At 33.9% G+C, this 21,966-nt stretch overlaps 1 protein-coding gene across 4 annotated transcripts in view; it reads left to right on the top strand.

The window, feature by feature from the left end:
* LOC142332259 (potassium voltage-gated channel protein Shaw-like) overlaps positions 1-21,966 on the top strand; it is a 515,827-nt gene that overhangs the window by 395,052 nt on the left and 98,809 nt on the right. For all 4 annotated transcript variants that reach the window (XM_075378581.1, XM_075378596.1, XM_075378604.1 and 1 more), the window contains exon 4: positions 11,364-11,481. In XM_075378581.1, the coding sequence (XP_075234696.1) occupies positions 11,364-11,481 (118 nt within the window). The remainder of the gene's footprint in view (positions 1-11,363; positions 11,482-21,966) is intronic.

Raw genomic sequence — 21,966 nt, 5'->3', positions numbered from 1 at the left:
CAGTCAAGAAGTAGCTAATATTAAAAATATGGGTGTAACAACAGTTATGAGAAACGTGCTTTCAATGATGTGCTCTTCCACTTCAATGGCTGAAGGAGCCGGCTGGGTAAAAGATAATAATAAAATTTATAGTTTGTGTATTCCTTTAGCAATGTTAATGGGGCTTGCTGAAAATTATAAAAAAATCTATGTAAACTAGGCAAGAATTGGTTTTGAAACGTAGCAAAAATGATGTGAACACAATAGTCGCAATAATTGCAGATCATAACTCTAAATTCCAAATAACGGAAATCACATGGGATGTACCATATTTAAGAGCAGTACCTGAATTTCAATTAGAATTGGTTAAATTGAGAGATAAAAATAAAGAAGTGCTTAAACATTTTTGAAAACTGGAAATTCATTCATATTCAGCCGTTCCACAAACGAATTCAATAGAATGTAAAAAAAATTATCTCAATTAAACAAATGACAGTATGTTATTGTTGGTTTTCAAACTGACAGAAAAAAATAATACCGTTAAAGACATGTCTAAATTCGATTCGTGTAAAGTGAAAAATATTAAAGCGATAATAAATTCAATTTCGTAACCGTATAAAAATGTAAACGGAAATCGAACGTGGATGTATAAAATGTTTACCGATTTTCAAAAATCATATTATAAGTATGCCGTACAAGTTTGCAGATTACAAAAACAATTATTGTTGTACGTGATTGATTGCTCGCGGCAAGATGAATCTATAAAGGTGGACGATTTGAGTTTTGAAGTTGAAACCGAAGGGAACTTCAAACCTAAAACCATGGTATATTTTTTAATAACATACAAGACTGTAATCGAGTATACACCATAACTGTTGAAAAACAATTAAATTTTATTTCTTAATTTCTTTTTTTGCTGGTGAAAAGACTAACAAGTTACTTGTTATTCTTTTCAGTCGAATATATATATATATATATATATATATATATATATATATATATATATATATATATGTATATATATTATATTCGATTGATTGTTCACCGCAAGATGAATAGACATGAATTTTATACTGTGGATAATAGATCAAAAATCACATTATAAAAACAACTTGATTAACAGCTGTATACTATGCGGGGAATCCCCATGACGTCAGCAGCAGTCTATGGTATATAAATATTGTAAATGATAAACTACGTATTGTGATGCAGAATCTGCAAAATAAACAGTTTCATCTTTAAATTTACTATATCTTGCAGCTTTACATGAAATATTTTTGTTGGTTCAGATCCGAGCCGACTAAATAGATAGGTACATTAACAGCTGGCGTCATCGACAACTGCACTAGTCATGGAGCCCGTGCAAAGCGTGGGTAGTTGTCTAACCTAGTACGCACCTTTTCGAGATATTTGCAATTTTTGAAAAAAATACATTAAAGAATTATTAACTATGACGTCATCAGCAGTCCATAGTAGTCGTTATAATAAAATACATTAAAAAATCAATGACGGGGAATGTAAGGTTTTTATACTAGTAAAACATTGTAGTTAACTGGGAGCGTGAAGTGAATGAATGTGATTATTTTAATTTTTATAAATTAATGTCTGTGGGAAAGATCTCAGCCACTTAATTAATTAATGACTTTGTCTCAAAATTAGAGCATTTGAATAAATAATATAATAATTATTACTGCGCTTCTTATCGACTACGTACTAAATGAGTTGTGGATGAAATGTGAATTTGGAAATGAGTGAACTCTGCATTAGTTTCTGTGTGGGTTACAACATAAGAGGACTCGTGGACAAGTAGCTGAGTAAGAAGGAGTTATAGCAAGTCAACATTGCCATTGGACATCGCAGAGTGATCTGTTTATTTTAATTCCTCAAGAAACGTGCTCAAACAGCCTTTTGGTTTTAAGTGCTCGGGTGAAGAAAAGCAAGATAAGGATTTAGTAAACGTATTTTAAAGAAAGGATAACATAACAACTCTAACAGTAATTTTAATCCTAATCTGCTGAACGTAGACAAACACAGTCACGAACTTTCGTGTTGAAAATTATACTGTCTATAAGTTTCTTTTTAAATTTCCATTTATATTATCATTACTTTACACCATTTTAAGTTAATTATTGCAGAAATGGTAACTCATTCGGTAATCATAGACTGAATGAAGAATACTCAGCAAACAGTATTTTGTATGCTAAAATAATTATGTATAACGTTTACTATTTATATAGTTTGCAAGTTCCATAATGCTAGCCTAGCACGGACCTACAAATAATTGCTCTCACGAAATTATAATTATTCATTTATTGTTTATAATAATCGTTTGTAATAATAAAATCGCAATCCTGAAATAAAGCACGGCATATACTTTAATAGACTCTGTGACCGGGAAATGTTTTTATTACGACAGTATTATCGTTTAATTTATTTTTGTAGCTGCCCCATATAATTTCCACAAAAAATTGATGAAGATTCGTAGATGGAAGTAACCTTTAATGGTTAACATTAACGAATTACATTTTTTTTTTAAATATTATAAAGTGACTATAGTTTTATATATCAGAACTGAACAAAAAATACATTTCAATAAAGAAATAATTAAAAAAGAATACAAAATACAATAAAAAAAATATATAAAATAACATCACCCGGGTTACTTGTATGTTTGGAAGTTTCTATAATTTCTCTAAGGAAACTAAATTGAAACAAAAACGACACCATAACTCATTCTCATCTGTTCACTAGACGTTTTTAAACCATCATTTAAAACAATTTCTGTAAGAATTTCGTTGTGTAAAAGGAAAATCAGCGCGGTAATTCACATTATGGATTTATATACTAAAAGTGTTTTGTATGAAACTACAATTTCTTTTAAAATGTATGTTTCAGATAATATGTATGTTTTATTTACTAAAAAAATAAAAAGTATTTTTATTTAAATAAAAATAAAATAATAAAAAGTTTTATTAGTGATTAAAATTAATAGATTTAAGTATTTATTTATTTTAACTGGAAATGAAATAAAAGTTGAAAATAAAGTGAAAAACAGTTAATTATAATAATTACAAACGTCGAGATTTCTTGCGTTAATCATTTAAATTAGTTTTGTAATAAATGTATTTTTATTAAATCTACTAGTTTGATTTGTACTAAATATGACTCTATTATAAATATTAAGTAAGTAAAACATAAATAAAATGTAGGATGCTGAAACTGAGATGTTTGATAAATATTAATCGAGTTTATTAATTCTAAATTATATTTAGGCGTATTAATAAATTTGAAAATTTGTTTAGATGAAATATTACACCGTTTTAACAATTAATGATTTATAATTTAAAATAGTACTAATAAAATAATAATACAATTTTTATGAACTTTTCTTACTTTTATTTTTTTTTAAATGCGGTCTGTACACACCACTTGTGAATTAAAACTTCACGAATTTAGTCACATTTTGTGATTTTATTAGATTAATAATGTATCTACGTTTATTTTATCAAGCCATTTTTTTTTTTGTTTCGTATGCATCAAAAATGGCTAAGAACACTTTTAATGAGACTCATATTTTTCTTTTAATCGGATCAATATAAATTATAACAAACAGTTTACAACAATTTTTTGTAGTGGAATCATCTGCCAAAAGCTTTTAGTGGTTAGAAGCAAGGCCAACTTAAGTTGTTGATGAAAGCTGGATAAAAATAATACGCAAATTTTTCGAAAGTACATAAAATATATAAATGCTATTTTTTAGATATATGTAGGCCATTTATAAATCTTCAAATCATACGTTTCCGATAATACCTTATAAATTACTACAATACGGAAGTAACTAGCAAAAATTTGAAAATTTTGATAATAATAATGATCCAAGTAATACACAGTTCAATTCATTAAACTACCTAAAAATACCGACAACACTACTTGTTAATTCGAACATTTTTTTCAAGCCAATTTTATTCACCCTAATATGCAACTATGTTTTCAATTTATCAGAGTGAGAATTTGTCTTTTTCCCTTTTTTTATCGCTCAGAATAAACATAGTTAGAATTAAGAAATTGTTTTAATATTCAGAAAAATGTAGGCTATAATTATTGAACTAGTTTATGTCTGGGATATATTATTTTTCAAAACGTTATTAGTGAATACTACTCTTTCTTGGGGGAGGAACATTTGTTTAGTCATAATTATTGTTTTTAATTTTAGATGTAGCAACACACAGATTATGATTAAGAAAAAAGAAATTAAACGTGACCGTAACACATCTGGAGTACGCAATTATAAAATAAATATTAATTAAATAAAAAATGTCATACTACTAATACGAGACTTCGCGGACTGCCTAGCTTAAGCCTATGTAGAAGAAAGGCGAAATCCCTCATCTCGAAGAAAAACATAAAAGACTGTAAATAAATTTCATAATTCACACAAACAAAAGAAATCTATTTAGTTTATCATAACAGAACTAACAACTGTTCACGTTAATTGATAATTAAAATAAAATTTTGTAATTCCATATATTAGCTGTTATAAAACTAAACTAGTCTGGTTGTCTCCCTATCTAACATTAAAAAAAAAAAAAAAAAAAAAAAGAAAGAATAGCATGCAATATCTCATAATATAATCATGTACTATAATAAGTAAATGTAATTTTTAGAATAAGTTTTCCATACGAAATAGTATATAGAAAGTAAAGCCGAAAAGTATAACATAATTTCATCTGCATTTTGGGTGAGGGGGCTTATACACTAAAACTATATAGTAGATTCAGTGAAGAAGACATCGAAAAGCCACTTTCATCTGTTTGGTAGAAAAGAATGCAGACACCTCACATAAATTTAGAACACAATATTGTCCTTGCACAAATCTGTAGAGTTTTTGTTGGGAAGCACAAACAAGCATTGTATTCTTTTCTACACACTTGTATACTATTTATGCTGTTTCTAGCAAAAGGTGTGATCTTGATATATACATACTGAAATAATGTTGTATAAGTTATGCAGTTATTAGTTTTAAAGTAGCAGTACTATTTTATACTAGGAAAATATTTCTGATTCAACTTAAAGCTGATTAATTATATATATAATTTTTTTTCTAATGTATATATACTATGCAATATAATCAACTATTGAATAAGTAACTTCCCCACGGCCCAATGAGATGAGAATTATATTTATTACCTGTAAATGAAGTGTAGATTGGAACACATTCAGGCTGACCTTTCCTGACCTGAGAGGTAGAGATAATTGAACCCAAACAATCTGAGTACACCAGTATCCACTGTCTAGTATTCAAATCCGTATAAAAGCGACTAGCTTTTACTAGGATTCGAACTTCAGAACTTTCGACTTTGAAAATCAGCTGTTAATGATTTGCAGCGACGAGTTAACCACTAAACCAGCCCAGTGATATATATATATTTAAGGACCAAATAATTGATATGTAATAGAAGAATATATTAAATTTTTTCTTCGGAAATATTATCCTGAAAAGAAACAATTTCTAGAATTATACAAATGTTCACCATTTTCTTTATTTCAGCTCATAACACTCCCAAAGTATCAATCTTCGTCAGAATGAATTGATATAAACGTATTGATAGTGTTTTTCAATTCATAAAGATTAAATTAAAACTACTGATTTGTTTCTTTTTAATATTTTTATTTAATGGAATTTCTCATACTGTTTAGTTACCTTTGTTAATTTCTATTCTATTATTCATTAAACTTTTATGGAAATTAGTTCAATTTTTCTTGGGTGACCCTCAATTTAAGGTCGACAATAGACAACATCTCCTAAATTTGAGACATTTTTTTAGTCGAATGGTGGAATTAGTGGGTGAAAATGAAATTTCTATAAGTTTTAAAGTATGAGGATTACGAAAATACAGTTCATATCTCAAATTTTGTGACATAAAAATCTCCAAAACCAGTCAATAACGTTAATTGAAATTAATTTATCTGAGTAGTCTATGTGAAAAGTTGTGAGAATTTGATAAAAATGAGAGTAGTGGTAAAATAGGCAAACTGTGACAATAGTACTCCTGACTGCCGCCAGGAGGGTTATATCGCAGTCTGCCACATTGGAAATTCCCTTTTCTCTGGACCTGTAGGATCGGGAGATTTGAAATTCCGCAAGGTTGCCAAACTGGTCAGTTTTTTATGATTTAAATATTAATTATTTGTATAATATTTTTCAAAGTTTAGCAGTACTGACATCAAATATTGTTTTCTTCTGTGACGTGTGATGTCATAGCAGCTGAGCGATAGAAATAAATAAATAATATTTAAAGCGAAAAAAGTAACTTCTCCGGCTAGGTTGTGAACTCTAACTGCGCAAAACGCACGGCTGACACGGGTAATTAGCGCAGAATATAAATTCTCTGCCAGGTTGTCTAATGGAACCTCGTCCAGACGTCGAGTAAAAACTCTTGCTTGTTACTCCGCATACCTGTGCAGGAAGCGTCCCTGCTGAAGAGGGAGTCACCCCTAAAAATATCGTGCAGCCCATTTACCCAATCAAAACTATTAGCCGGTGACCGCTTTCGCAATCATCGACTATAGACCAATTCAGAATCCTACCGGGATATTCTTATCAATCGTAACACCAAATTGGTACTATGGAAAAGTCTCGGCAAATCAATTGCATCGACAAAGGTAGTCAATTCGCCGGCTACAATGAAAACATCAAAATTATTCTGCGCGATGAAATTTTGGGTTAATTCGCCGTGACCCTACTGTGCTAAAGAAGCGATTTGGCATTCGCATCAACTACTACCAGAATAGGAAGACCCGTTACCATCCTAACAATTCTATCCTATCTTTCCAAGTGATGTACAGTGAGATCCCTGTACTGAAAGTAGGAACTAAGTACAACCAGGTCCAAATCTTTCACGGTAAGCTTAACAATGACGTGATGCGTGTCAGAGAGGTATGAAGAAACTATCTATCAACTTTCTGCCCAGCACAGAGGATTTGCTATCACCAACGAAAATCTTATTCCAGCCTGAAACACCTGGCAGATCACCCTTGACCACATATGGGTGCTGCAGAAGAAGAACATCGAGGCTCCGTTTCTCACCAAACTCATCTAACTCAACTTGGACTGCATAGGCTCTCTGGGCATTAAGTTGACCGAACCTACCCATCGAAAGAGTTGAAGTACATCTCAACTGCTCTCACGTAGCAACTACACTCCTTACTATTGATTGAGTGCCTACGACTTTTGCGAACCCTTTTACAGTTAACGCAATACGGAGCCTATTTCTTTTGTGGACAGTCGTCATGCCTATGGCCTTCCTCTCTACACTGTGTGCAGAACGACGCATACTTACAGAACTTGGCCCTTTGGCCAAACCTAAAACACTTAAAGCATCGTTTTACTGATGCAAATGAACGTATTTTACTGATGCAAATGTCTGCCGAGGCATTTACATCGTTGTCATCCCGACTGAAGCCGGGCTGACGGTCATGAGATGTAATCAGTTAGAGGATGTAAAGACGACCTCCGGTAACGGAAAGGTTTGTGTGGCGACCAGTAACGTCAAAAGGTGAGTGTCTTCCCCTACGGGATGTCAAATTATGTTTTTGGCGAGGGTATGGATAAACATCCAGCCGTAAGATGTAATGTCATTTTGACGAAGGCAGTTTTTGAATGAGTAAGCATCACTCTCGGCGGGATGGCGACTGTACTGCCGAGGGCATGGATTTCCTTGCAGCCGTGAGATGTAGCGACATCTCAATGATAGTAGTAAGTGAACGTAAATATACCGCGGGACGCTGTATTCGTCCCGTTGAATGGGAGTAGAAGGTCTGTCCGCATCTCCCTGTTACACCAAACCGGAGTCTATATATGAAATCAAGTCAGGGTTATGAACTAACGTTGAGTTTACTATGGGAACTAGGAATAAATTTCGTTGCTGCACAAAACAGGAATTTTGTGCTATGTTATTTATTTCATATGCCTAGAACATTTTGAGACATTTACACGAAATTGGCTCTATTAAGTGTAGAACTATTTGCGGGGTTCGTTCTTCCGCAAACTCGGTTAGCTAGTTCTGAGGTCACAACGAAGGATATTCAAAATCTTCGGGTGAGGCCTGAACCGAAAGCAAAATCTGAGTTAATAATTCACTGATGTACGTGTTTACTGAGTTATTTACATAAGTGGCATCCCAACGAGGCCTGGCTTATAACTATGAGATGTAAAACGTTAGAGGGCGAAAGACGATTCCCGTTAAAGCCCAACAGTGCTAAGATCGAGTGGGATGGTGTGGCAACCGGAAGTATCACAAGGCGGGTGACCTCCCCTACTGGATTGGTATGACAAATTATGTTACAACGGTGAGAAATTTTTTTCACATATAAATATTTACATTATCAATACATTACCTTGTTATTTAAGATAAAACTTCACAAAAAACGCCATCCCAATTATGAATCAATGTTTTCGATTTGAAAGCCAGATAGAGAATGATAAAATCGTGCGAAGTTGGTCGCTTATATAAGGAGCAAAATTTTGGATTGAACGGTTTGGATTGTCGGTTACAACCGACTGAAGAATATTTAATGACCGTCACACCGCCACTGAACGCGAGGTTTTTTTGTTCATAGTTGAGCGGTTGCATGCGGCAGAAAAGATTGTGTGAAATCACAAAATACAGGATACGATCGATGAGAAGGAGGTCAAAACATGTTCGTGCGGTTTGCGGTTGATTAGCGATTTCTGTTTTATACGGAAAATAATTATTAATTACGTTCTTCTATTCTGAGTCGAGAGGACGCGAACGGTATATGAGCGTCGTCGGCAGACGTGCGCGTAACGAACTCGCCAGTAAGTGCCCATGCGCCGCTACGGAATACAAGCGCTGCAATTGATTGACAAGGCGTAGCTGTTTTCATGCGTACCACTGTAACAGAGATTCGAAAAACGACGCACAACATTAGAACGTGTTCGTCAGCTTTTCTTCAGTCGCGCGCCAAAACTCGGACTGTGAACATTTGCGCTACTCTGATGACGCACAAACAGCCACCATCTCCCGGTGCGAACGCGCATGCGCAGTTGCTAGGCGGAAATCATTGGGGTGGGACGAACATTTTTAATTCGTAAGTAGGACGGTGGACGGTGTGACGATGACAGGGTGGTTGTGACGTTACAAGTTGGTGCTAGATACTAAAAGTAATTTCTCACTGTCGTGTTCGAGAAATTTGTAAAAAAACTATCACTTGGTATGACGAGGAGAGGCTGTAGCCAATTGGTTTAAGGCGTCAGTGTGTGACGCCTTCTGTTGTGTGTGACGTCACATATCACAGTAGACGACAACAGCTGTACGTCAGTACTACCAATTTTTTAAAAATATTATATAAATATTTAATTTTTAATGCAAACACGTACTAATCTGGTTGAAAACACTGCGTAATTTCAAATCTCTCGTTCCAGCAGGGCCACAGAGAAGGGTATTTCCCAGAGAGAAAAAGGGAATTTCCAAAATGGCTGATTACGACACCAGCGCTGCTTGCTGTAGCCAGGACTACTATTGGCGCAGTATACCTATTTATCCAATAATTTTTACGCCGTTCTTGAGTTAGGCACAATTTAAGGTTAAAAACATACAGAATAACCTGAAATTGTGATTAGGCTATCTTGGTGTATTTTCTACTCGTCCTTTTGCCCAATTTTATAGTTTTGAAGGAGTTTAAACTTGAAACATTTTGTGTAACGTCTAATTGTTATTTTTCATTATTTCATCAGAATGGGGATAATAATTTAATTTTCTTATAAGTAGAAATTATATTGTAATATTAAATTAAATATATATAATATTTACATATTTCTTTTAATTTTTTTAATTTAATTTATGTTTTGTGTATTTCTTGCCCAAAAAAATTGAATAAAATAATTATATAAAATAAAATAACTAGTAGTCGGTCTTCTTGGGCAGAACTAGGGAAGAATTATTTTCATTTGTTAATATAAAAAACGTTCAGAGTATTGTGAAAATACGGGATATAATATGCAATAATAAAAGCCCCAGGTTAGCCAATGAAAGAAAATGAAAGAAATTCTATTTTCAATTATTCTGTTAACGCTTAAACAATTAATTCATTTGACGAAAAATACATATTCTCATTTTTCCGTATTTTCAAGGAGTTTTTTTTCTTTTCCTTCAACTGAAATTCAAAAAGAAATAAAAATCATAAAATCTTACAAACATTTTACAAATCTATCTTCTGCTGTACCGATCGATACTTCTACCAAGGAAGTACTGCAGAAAAAGCAGATAGCTATGAAAAAATAAAGACAAGACTATTTTCTTTTCTTTTTTTTAATAAAAAATACATTATCTTAAACCCTTTCAGTCAAGTTCCATTTTTATAATTCTTCTCCTATAGAACCGAGAAGAAACAGTCAAAATGACGTCACAAATCAGTGAAGAAATTATTGAAAAGAATAGGGATGATGCTTCTTTACTGCTTAACTTATTTAAAATCGCAATTTTTCACAATTAACTAACTGAAAAAGGTGAGCTCATGCATAATGAATAGCTAACGCAATATTTTATTGTCAAAAATCAAAATATTTATTACTAAACATCAAAAATATTTTTCAATAATAATATTATTTAATTAATAATATTTCTTTTATTTACGTAAAATTATTGTGTATATATAGAGGCCATTTTATTTAAGCGAGTGCATACATTATATAGTTTCCTACTTAAAACGGTTTATCTATTGGAAGTTTAAACCAAATTATAATTATTTTTTTTAAAAACTGCAAAATTAAATTTTTTAATACTATTTTTGGTATTTCACTTAGTTTATATTCACTTAGCTGAGATTATAAAAGATGAATTTAAATGTCATAAATTTTTTTTTTGCTTTTGCAGTTCCTATTAAAAATTCCGAAGTTATTTTAAGAAATTGACTTTGACCCTTAAAAATGTCTAACTTATTTGGATCTAGCGTGTCAGGCACAAGATAGGATGGCAAAAGCTAAAGTTTTAACATTTTAAGCTGTATATACTTATTTTCAAAAGATATATTCTAATGCTTTATTTCATTCTTATTCTTCAAAGGACACTGATTTGAATGAAAGAACATTAAATAATGTAAAGGAACAAAATTAGAAAAATAATACAAACATACCAGGGCTCCAGTCTTCACAATTGCAACTAGATAAAATAAAAAACAAACATTATTATTACCCACTGGCTTATTGGGGATCATGATTATTATCAACAGAACTATGTTAAAAATAACATACTCAAAAAAGTAACTCTCTTAGTGGAGGATGAAAAGATTTACTTTTATCCAGGACAACTTTGATTACGCTCCTCTCTCAAAATAGTTGTACATAAATTTAATTTATTTTACAGAACCGGAAAACTGCATTATCCAACAGATGTATGTGGACCGCTTTTTGAGGAGGAACTTGAATTCTGGGGATTGGATGCTAACCAAGTGGAGCCTTGTTGCTGGATGACCTACACACAGGTAAGTTATTAAATATAAATTACACTGATCAACGATGATTTAGTTAAATGAAAGGGAATAACTGATTCTAATAGTATTTTTTATGCGGATTTCAAATATGAAATCAGAATTTTTCTATCTAGTATTTTGTAACTACCATTCTTATTTTCATGTAGTATCATGCATGAACTCCAAAGCATAGCATTTTGTGAACCTTTTTTTATTATATTATTTATCAACTAAATAGCTATTATTTATTTATTACATTATCTTAATTGTTTTCACATTGATTTGTTAGAGATCAGTCATCATGTTTATTATTTATAGACTAATTAAAATGAACAAGAATGTGACGCATTCTTCCTATTTTCAACTTATTTTAATATGTCATCCACTCATAGCTATTTCTGTTGTTATTATATTACAACTGTCGTGCAGACTAGAGAAATATTTTTAACTTTCATTCAAGTGCGAATTCTTGTGTGTGTAACATTCACCCATGTAGCTGGCTTTTGGATTGTTCATTTGGATGTTCAGTAAAGTGAGTGTATGTTTATTAAATTAGTGTGTTTATAAAGTGTAAATTTTCAAACAATATTAGTTATTGTAATGTATTAACAATGCCTCGCAGTTGCATTAATCATCACACAATTTCTGCTATGTCTGCGGTGAGATAACATTGAAGTTTCAGAAAAGAAATATAATTTCACCGATAAAAAATGCGTATGAACTGTATTTCGGATGTAAATTAGCTGATCAGGACAAATCTTGAGCTTCTCATATTTGCTGTGTTTCTAGTGTAACATTGTTGACTGGTTGCTAAATGGATCTTGTTACATGCCATTTGTAATTCCAATGGTTTGGACAGAACCAAAGGATCACACAAGAACCAAGAGACTGGTTTTCTTGTGTAATAGATATCTGGGATAGCAGCTAACTAGATGTACTGTTAAATACCCTGGTATTCCCTCTACCATGCAGCCAGTGCCACATAGCCAAGAGCTTCCAATTTCAGTAGCATCAGAAACATTGAACCTAAATAAAGATGTCGAATCTTATGTTGACTAGGTGATGAAGAAAGAGATCCAAACTTTTTAGAATATAGATATTCTGATTCCTATTTAATTGATCAGTCAGAATTGAATGATCTGGTTTGTGATCTAAATTTATCAAAGAATAAAGCAGAAATACTGGCATCAAGACTGAAAGGATAGCATCTTTTACAACCAAACACTAAAATAAGTGCTTTCTGTGACAGAGAGTCAGAATTTGAATATTTCTTCTCTCAGTACGATAACTTAGTACACTGTATGTAATGATGTGGATTCTTTACTGAAAGCTTTGGGAAATGTGCACCGTCCTGACAAATAGCAACTTTTTATTGACTCATCAAAGTCAGTAGTCTGAAAGCTGTTCTACTTCATATTGGAAATAAATACCCATCAATACCATTAGCATACGCTGTTCATATAAAGGAGTATTTTAAAATATGAAACTTTTATTGAGCAGGATTCCGTATGAGAAATATTTCTGGCATATTTATGGAGATCTGAAAGTAATAGCATTTTTACTTGGACTGCAACTTGAATACACAAAGTTCAGTTGAGTTTTGTGCAAGTGGGATAGCAGGGATAGGAAAAACCATTACACAAAACAGTAGTGGCCAAAGAGAGAGGTACTGCCTGTAGGAGAAGAGAATGTTGTTAGTCAGGCATTAGTAAAACCAGAAAAAGTTTATCTTCTGTCACTACACATTAAGCAAGGTTTATTTAGAAACTTTATTAATGCAATGCATCGAAACGATGCAGGGTTTCAGTTTCTATAAAACAAATTCCCTAAGTTAAGCGATGCTAAAATAAAGGAAGGTGTATTTGTTAGACCACAAATAAGAAAACCAATGAGTGATCCAGCGTTTGAAGAATGTTTGAATGACTTTGAGGTCGCTGCATGGAGATCATTTCAAAACGTGGCGAACAACTTTCTTGGAAATCATAACGCCAGTAACTACAGAGAACTTGTGAATGAATTCCTTCAGAATTACAAAGGACTTGGGTGTAGCATGTCACTCAAAATCCATTTCTTGGATTCATATTTGGACTTTTTTTATTAGTGATGACCAGGAGATATCTACAAATGAAAAACGATACTAGGGAATGGAACCCAAAAATGTTAGCCGACTACTGTTTGAAGCTAAGAAGGGATATTAGAAGGGATCTAAGAAGAGACCTGCAACAAATTACAGCAAAAATACAAAAGATATAAATTTTAGGCGAGTACAAAATGAATGTAATGCATTGTCATATTACGTTCGCCATACATTTTTTGTTTCAAAAAATATTTCAGTTAAAAAAAACATAGCCCAATAAAAAAATGTATTAAAATACGAGTATATAAAATCAGCATAAAAAATATCATAAGAATCAGTCATTCACTCTCATTTAACAGTGTTTTTAGCAAGTTGTGTAAATGTGTACCATTTTCCCTTTTTGAAAATTTAAAATATTTTGAAAAGTCTGTCATTTAGTTTTAGTTATATATGAATTTTTACACCGTCATAGTTTAAATTTTACCAGGGGAACTTGACAGAGAAGATGTGAGGTAGCTTATGGCCAGCTAACCCGCCAGTACTATTCACGGAAATAACAATTCTAGCAACAATAATAATTTAAGGAAACTAAATCCGAAATATTTCCTGTCAGAAATCATTTTTATTTAATTTTTTATTATTTTTAATTCTTATTAAATCAATAAATTAATTAAAATGCTGTTATCATAAAACTTTCATCCCATGTGCTGTATTAAGAAGCCAACGAAGTATGAAGTTTTATTTAAATATGAAAAGAACGTGAAATTTTAATTAAATTTAATATTTAATCACCCTTTAGCTGTCCCATACAGAAAGCGTCGTGATCAAGGACTCTAAAATCGATTACTCAGTGAGGTCTTACATAAACATTTCTATTAGGTGAAGATTCTGTAAAAAATATGGAAGTTGAATAAATTTCGAATATGATACGAGAATTAGGAATGTATCTAAAAAAAATAAATAAATTTATAAATATCCAAGTCATACGTTTAAGATACGATGAGAACATTGTCGCTTGGGGAATGTAAGAACAGTTAACATATAATTACGCTCTCAACATTTTTTCCTGCGACAATATTGTAAAAATAGGTATTTTTTCACTAAATTTTATTAATGGCCATATTAATGACCATAGTAAAGTTCCGCTCTTTCGTCTTTTACGCAAGCATATATATAATGAACTTTCTATTCATCCAAGACCCTAGAACTCTGAAATAAAAGCCAATTAGAACACAGGATTGAGTGTATTATTTACATCTATGGTTCTTAAATACCGAATGAAGATAATTTAAAGCAGGTTCTCCTCTAATATTAACAAGTTTAAATTGTTTCATCCGGTAGAACAATTAGCCCCAAGTAAGCAGATTATTAATATATTTCCCATTGGATTTTTAACCTCTGTTTTCAGTGTAGTTGTAAATAAAAATCAATATGGAGTTCTCCAGTAGAAATAATCTATAAGGAAAATTTATTTAAAAAATTAATTACAGTACGATATTTAAGCTTTAATTCATCTGCCTTTCCTACTGGTTTTAATGCATATAAAAATCCTGAGGTATAACAAGAGTCACTAAGGTGCTTTCTCTTAAGCTAATGATGTTCACTATAAAGCCAATTTGTATCATAAAAACATTAAGGTGCCATCTGTAGAGCTAAATATCACCTGCATTTTGATATACTTGGCTTGCTGATATACAATATTATATTTGAGTCAGTAAGGGAAGGAACGAAAATCACTAAACTCCTTTACTCTCCCTAGTAAGCTAGGGAATGAATTAATGGGAATGATCATTATTAATGAGAATGGCTCCATCGTTTGTCATGAGTGACTTGTAACATGACAGTCCCTCTACAACATTAGGATTGTATTACTTAACGTTCTGATAAAAAAAAGTACTTTCTATTTCAGTTAGTACTGACTGATCATCTCTGACGTAATGTTTTTAAACTTTCAACATTTTTACTATTATTTTCTTAGAATCTGATGTTATTCTTTATAAATATTTTAAGTAAAGAATTTATAAATCATATAAATCAGGCAGCTTTTTGTATATTAAAGCTATTCTTCTTATTTTTTTCAACAGCGCTACAGTCCAATGTGAACCTTGGCCTCCCGAAAGTTATTAAGTTACTTTTATTACTTCACAAACACGCGTGTCAAGTGAACTTAATGGTGATTCATTGAAACAGGATTAACAGTTTTTCCTAAATAACAGTCGTAATGAAATCTTCGCAATTACCTTTATTTCACCAGCCAATTCAGTCCGAAGGCTTTATTGATAAATCAATAAAATATGTATAGTAAATTGACAACCGGTAAAGGGAGGAAACATTCCAATATGGCGGATGGAGGATTCTGCAAACATATTTTTTTTTTTTTATCTTCAGTCATTTGACTGGTTTGATGCAGCTCTCCAAGATTCCCTTTCTAGTGCTAGTCGTTTCATTTCAGTATACCCTCTACATCCTACATCCCTAACAATTTGTTTTACATATTCCAAACGTGGCCTGCCTACACAATTTTTTCCTTCTACTTGTCCTTCCAATATTAAAGCGACTATTCCAGGATGCCTACATACTAAGGCATCCGTTTTACCATATCGGATAAATATTTAATTATTGTTTAGATTTATAAACATAATAATAATTTTATAACTGTGTTTAAAATTCCAGGAATAATTTAATAAATCTTAATGACTCAATGATAATATTATTTTTTTTTTTTTGTCTTCAGTCATTTGAATGGTTTGATGCAGCTCTCCAAGATTCCCTATCTAGTGCTAGTCGTTTCATTTCAGTATACCCTCTACATCCTACATCCCTAACAATTTGTTTTACATATTCCAAACGAGGCCTGCCTACACAATTTTTTCCTTCTACCTGTCCTTCCAATATTAAAGCGACTATTCCAGGATGCCTTAGTATGTGGCCTATAAGTCTGTCTCTTCTTTTAACTATATTTTTCCAAATGCTTCTTTCTTCATCTATTTGCCGCAATACCTCTTCATTTGTCACTTTATCCACCCATCTGATTTTTAACATTCTCCTATAGCACCACATTTCAAAAGCTTCTAATCTTTTCTTCTCAGATACTCCGACTGTCCAAGTTTCACTTCCATAAATCCTGACATTTAAATTAATTTTTGATGTAAACAAATTATATTTCTTACTGAAGGCTCGTTTCGCTTGTGCTATTCGGCATTTTATATCGCTCCTGCTTCGTCCATCTTTAGTAATTCTACTTCCCAAATAACAAAATTGTTCTACTTCCATAATCTTTTCTCCTCCTATTTTCACATTCAGCGGTCCATCTTTATTATTTCTACTACATTTCATTACTTTTGTTTATTATATATATTAATATAAATAATTTTACCCGATTTAATAATATTGGCCTGCAGACTAATATTACAATTTTTTAAATTTGTAAGACCTTTATCATTGTCCTAATTCTTGAATCTAAAAGTACTTACAGAATTCGATTAAATTTGTATAGACTGCCCCATGAGGAAATATTTATACTTCAACATTGTTACAAGTGAGAAAAAGAAACAAGTATTATCGTAGTACAAAACTTACGTTTTCCAGTAATAGTCGAAAGACTTTTCCTAAATTTTTTTCTAAAGTAAAAATATAAACTAATACAATTTCAGTTGACAGCAATTAAGGGCCAAAATTTACAGTTAAAATTTAATTTGGCTACAAAAATTGAAGAATTGTATCTTCTCATATACACAATTTTAAAAAATAAAAATAAATCTCAAAACATCTTTTTGGATTAAAAAAAGAACCTTTAAAATTGTCACAAATAAAAATACGGGTAGCTATAAATTCTGTAGAAATTTGAGAAAATTAATAGTGCAAACATGGGCATACTCCGTCAATATCCAATTCCATTGCAGGATTTTGGTCATATGATAGCAGCTATCATGGAATTCCTCCTCAACAAGGAGCTAAATAGGATTACAGGCTTTGCCTACCCACCATTTTTTTCATTTTCTCCACCAATACACCATGAACGAATAGGATTGCAGGATCCGCCACCCGCCATCTTGGAATGTTCCCTCCCTTTTCTGGTTGCAGGATTGCAGGCTTCGCCCACTCACCACCTTCAATCGTAATCTTTGGTTCCCCATATTACATTTTTCCAATAGGAATATCCCTTTTCACTGAGTGTGTTTCTTACGTAATTATTTTTTATACTAATATAATAAATTTTATTTAATTAATTTATTAATCGCAAGCTTGGTATTACTAACATATAACTGTTTTAATCGTCTGCTTGTTGTGATGTTACATGTTACTAAGTTGCGACGTCAACGGAAGAACTAAATAAAGTAACATTTAAAGTGTAAAAAAGTGACACTTTTTTACAGAGAGATAGTAGGAAGAGAGAGAGAGTTAGTTAGTTCATGCCTAGGCAGGTTAGGGAATCTCCGGTCATGCAGGAAGCAGGATTCCAGTATGTAATAAAGAATTTACCTCTGTAAGTTCTGGTTACCGTCCTCTGACACTCTTGCTTGTAGTATGTAAGGTTTTCGAGGTCTTGCATCTCCGCATCAATAGTAGGATGACTTCTAACCATATCCTGATGGACAACCAGTATGGTTTTTACCCTGGCAAAGACACAGAAGATGCGATTCTTAGGATAATGGATTTGGCTTCGATCACCGAATGCAAACATGCAATCGGCGTCTTTTTGGATAAATGCGGGGCCTTCAATAACTTGTGGTGGCCCTCTGCCTTGTTTCAGTTATAGCAGCATGGTTGCACGCAAAGTGAGAATGACGCTATCTCGACCTATTTCAGCAACAGAACCGTCGTCCTTCGTGACGGCGGCTCAGAAGTAGGAAAGACCCAGTCAAAAGTTGTCCATAGGACAGTGTTTTAGTTCCACTCGTCTGGGTCTCGTTGAATCCGACTTTCTAATGCGATTGCGGATGCCCAGTGGCTGCCGCAACGTGGCTTATGCCGACGATGTGTTGCTGCTGTCGAGAGTAACTCGTGTGCTGAGAAAGAACTCAGAACGACAAAGGCATGTAAGGTACTAAGGTTGTGGAGTCTTCAGTGCAAACAAAACCACTATGATCTTTCTTTAAGGTCATCTAGCCGCGACCCATCACCCATCATTGTATTGCGAGCCCAGCGTCTTCTATTTTTAGTTGTTGTCGGAGGCTATAGAACTGTCTCGAGACAGACAGTCTCTGTAATCGCCAGCATAAAACCCGTTGATATTCTAGCTACGGAACGTAGCAACCGGTATGTTTCTAAGAATGGAGGGTTTCTTACTTCTGGGCGTGTCCGACAGATTAAAGATCAAGGTTTTGACTCTTAGTAAGGTAGGTAAGACGATTTTTCTACTGGTCGATAGGCGCATGGTATATTTTCAAATGTTAGGGAGCTGCGAGCAATTAGGTGAGTTTACCCCAATCGGTACATAACTCAATTCCTTTCAGGACATGGTGCATATAGGAATAGTTTGTGTAGGTTAGGTTTGGCTGATTCGGGCTTGTGTCTGGACTGTAGGGTCGATGACACTGCGGACCATGACTTTTATATTTGTTCTCGGTACGAGACTGAACGTACCAGAGTTGTTAGGTAGCTCGACAGAGTAAATTCCTTTTTTCATCAGCGAGTTAACTGGAAGACTCACAGAGAATGGACTCTCTAGTAAGGCGGACTAGTAAGAGATCTGTCTGCCTTTCTCTGGTATACCAGACCGAAGTCCGTAAATGAAACCAAGTCAGGGATATGAACTCACGTTTGAGTTCACTTAGGGAACTAGGAAAAAATTTCGTTGTTGCGAACAACATTTTTGGTGGTATGTTATTTATTCAATTGCCTCGAATATTAGGAGACATTTACACACAAATTGGCTCCATAAATTGTAGAACTACGCGCGGGGTTCGTGCTTCCTCGAACTCGGTTAGCTAGTTTAGCGAGCAACAATGTAGGATAGCAAGAATGTCCGAAAGAAGCCTATAGCGAAGGCGAAGGCTGACTCATTAACTCACTGATGCAAATCTCTACAGAGGCATTTACATCGGTGGCATCCAAACGAGGCCTGGCTTATTACTGTGAGATGTAAAATGTTAGAAGGCAAAAAACGACTCCCGTTAAAGCCTATCAGAACTATTACCGGGAGGGGTGGTGGCGGAATCTTCACAAGGCGGGTGTCTTCCCCTACGGTGGTTGGGATGTTATCATCAAGTTCACTTTTATTAAAAGAAGAAGGCCGATATTTTATGAATGGCCTAAACTTAGATTACTATAATTTTCATTTACTTGTCCCAAGGGTCATATATTCTAGATATTGTTTTTACCAAGAATGTTGTTCATTTGGAGGCTCATCATCTTGTCCTTCTTGACATGCTCATGATACAGTTTCTTAATGTCCGTGGCAGTGATGTAGTTTTCTGTAATGGTACTGCTAAATTCTTAATTTACAGTAAAGATGACTATATATTTTTTATAACAATCAATAAATGGAATTGACTGGAAAGTTTGCTTATCAGTTATCTAATATTGACGTTGCCTGTGTTTCTAACGATATTCTTTCTTAATCTTTACGTAACATTATTTTATATAGACCAAGACAAAAGTTTCCTACTTGGTTTTCATTTAGCCTGAAAATTGTTTTAAGGAAATACATTTTCTTCAAGAAAAATTGTAGGAAAACGGGTCTTATGATTTATTATTTTTTAAATTGCGAGGTAGGCTAAAATTATCTATAGAGCTGATATCTTAAAAAGGATTAAGTTGGCTGAGAGTGACCTCATAAGGAAACCAGAGAAATTATTTCGTTACATGAAGTCAGAACTAAACGATTCTGGCGGAGTCCACCCGCTTAAAGTTGATATCTTTAGGCTTACTCTTAACGCCACGGATTGAACAGTTCGGTAAGCAATTATCAGCCTGTTTCCAAATCTTGTTTACAGGATGTTTGGAAAATTGATTTGGGTTATTCTTTCATGACGTTACAATCGTTCGGTTAAAGTTCCGGTTATAACTATTGTTTTGCATCAAGTCTGCGTTCCCGCTGGTATTGAAAGAGTCCCACCTTTTATCATCAAAGGCATTTTTAATCTTGTTTCTCCAGTTTTATCTTGGATTTATAATTTCAGTCTGCATTTCAGTATTTTTCTATCCAGTTTGAAGTGTGCACTTGGTTCATTAGTGTCAAAAAAGCATTGAATCGATAACTGTCGTCCGATCTCTATTATTAATATCGTTGCTAAGGTGTTTGGAAAGTCTATTTACCGGAATTTTATGCAAGGGCTGGGGAAGATGATCCACTCGTATCAACATGGTTTCCACTAAAGTAAAAGCCACGATGTCTAATCTCTTCTTTTTTTTCTCGATGAGTCTGAGAAATACCATTTACGTAACTCCCCGTAAATGGATGAGTGTCGGACTCCCACGGGTTCGGCTAGATGTTATTAAAAGCCTATGTGTTCCCGGATCCTAAAACTCCCATTTCACCGCACCGCTCACCAGGATCAGCATTTAAGCAACTCAGCTCCGGGGGTGTCTGCCTCTAACCACCAAGGAGCCGCACTAGACCTGGCTATACCGTTCCCAGCCGCCCCAACCAGTAGCCAGGTCTCGTTTTTTCCGTTCAAAGGGTTGGGAGTCCCACCGTTTTATCGCCGCCGCCCATCCAGGCAAGCCCAGACTAACGACAACTCCACGTAGGGCTGTCCCAACTCACCTCACTCGTTTCCCTGTATTTGCTGTTAATCTTCACCCCAGTTTCTAGCTTCATCTTTCTTGGTCATTAGTATGTCAGCGGTTAACTGTGACACCTCCTCCCAGTGAACTCACTCCTCTTAGCATATATTCAACGGTATTATCTGGTGTCAACCCCCGTAGCCCATAAAGATGCCTATTCTGATCCCACCTATGGCAGTTATAAAATGTATGTTCAGCTGTATCTTCTAATCCCCAGTATTGACAATTAGGTGTCCTTCTTTTGAACCTAAACAGGTAAGAGGAAAACTCCTGTTCCCGACAACAGCTGTGTATGCCAATAAGTGGGTTCACCATGTTTCCTCCAAACCGTGGCGAAAGCTGTGGTATTAGGTGATTAGTTCATCTGGCCTTATTCGTCTCATCCCATTGCATCTGCTATTTCTTCAACATTTGTTCCTCGGTCATTGAATTTAGGATTCTCTCTCGTCTTTGCACCAGTTTAGCCTTTCATCTCACTGAGGCTATCGCAGCTACAATCTCAACTGCAGGTCCAGATATAGTTCGATATGCGTCAGTTATTCCTATCGCTGCTCTTCGTTGCAGCGAGGTTAGGCTATTTCCTTTTTTTCTCTAACGCCAAAGACAACACAAGAATTGCGTACAACACTATTGATGCAGCAACATATAACGTCAATCGCCTCCGTTAGCAAGTGGTCCCCTTCCAAGGG

Source organism: Lycorma delicatula, chromosome 1 (genome assembly GCF_047948215.1).
Source record: "Lycorma delicatula isolate Av1 chromosome 1, ASM4794821v1, whole genome shotgun sequence".
Taxonomy (NCBI): domain Eukaryota; kingdom Metazoa; phylum Arthropoda; class Insecta; order Hemiptera; family Fulgoridae; genus Lycorma; species Lycorma delicatula.
Note: the sequence above shows the minus strand (reverse complement) of the source record. Positions and strands in the feature narration are given on the sequence as shown.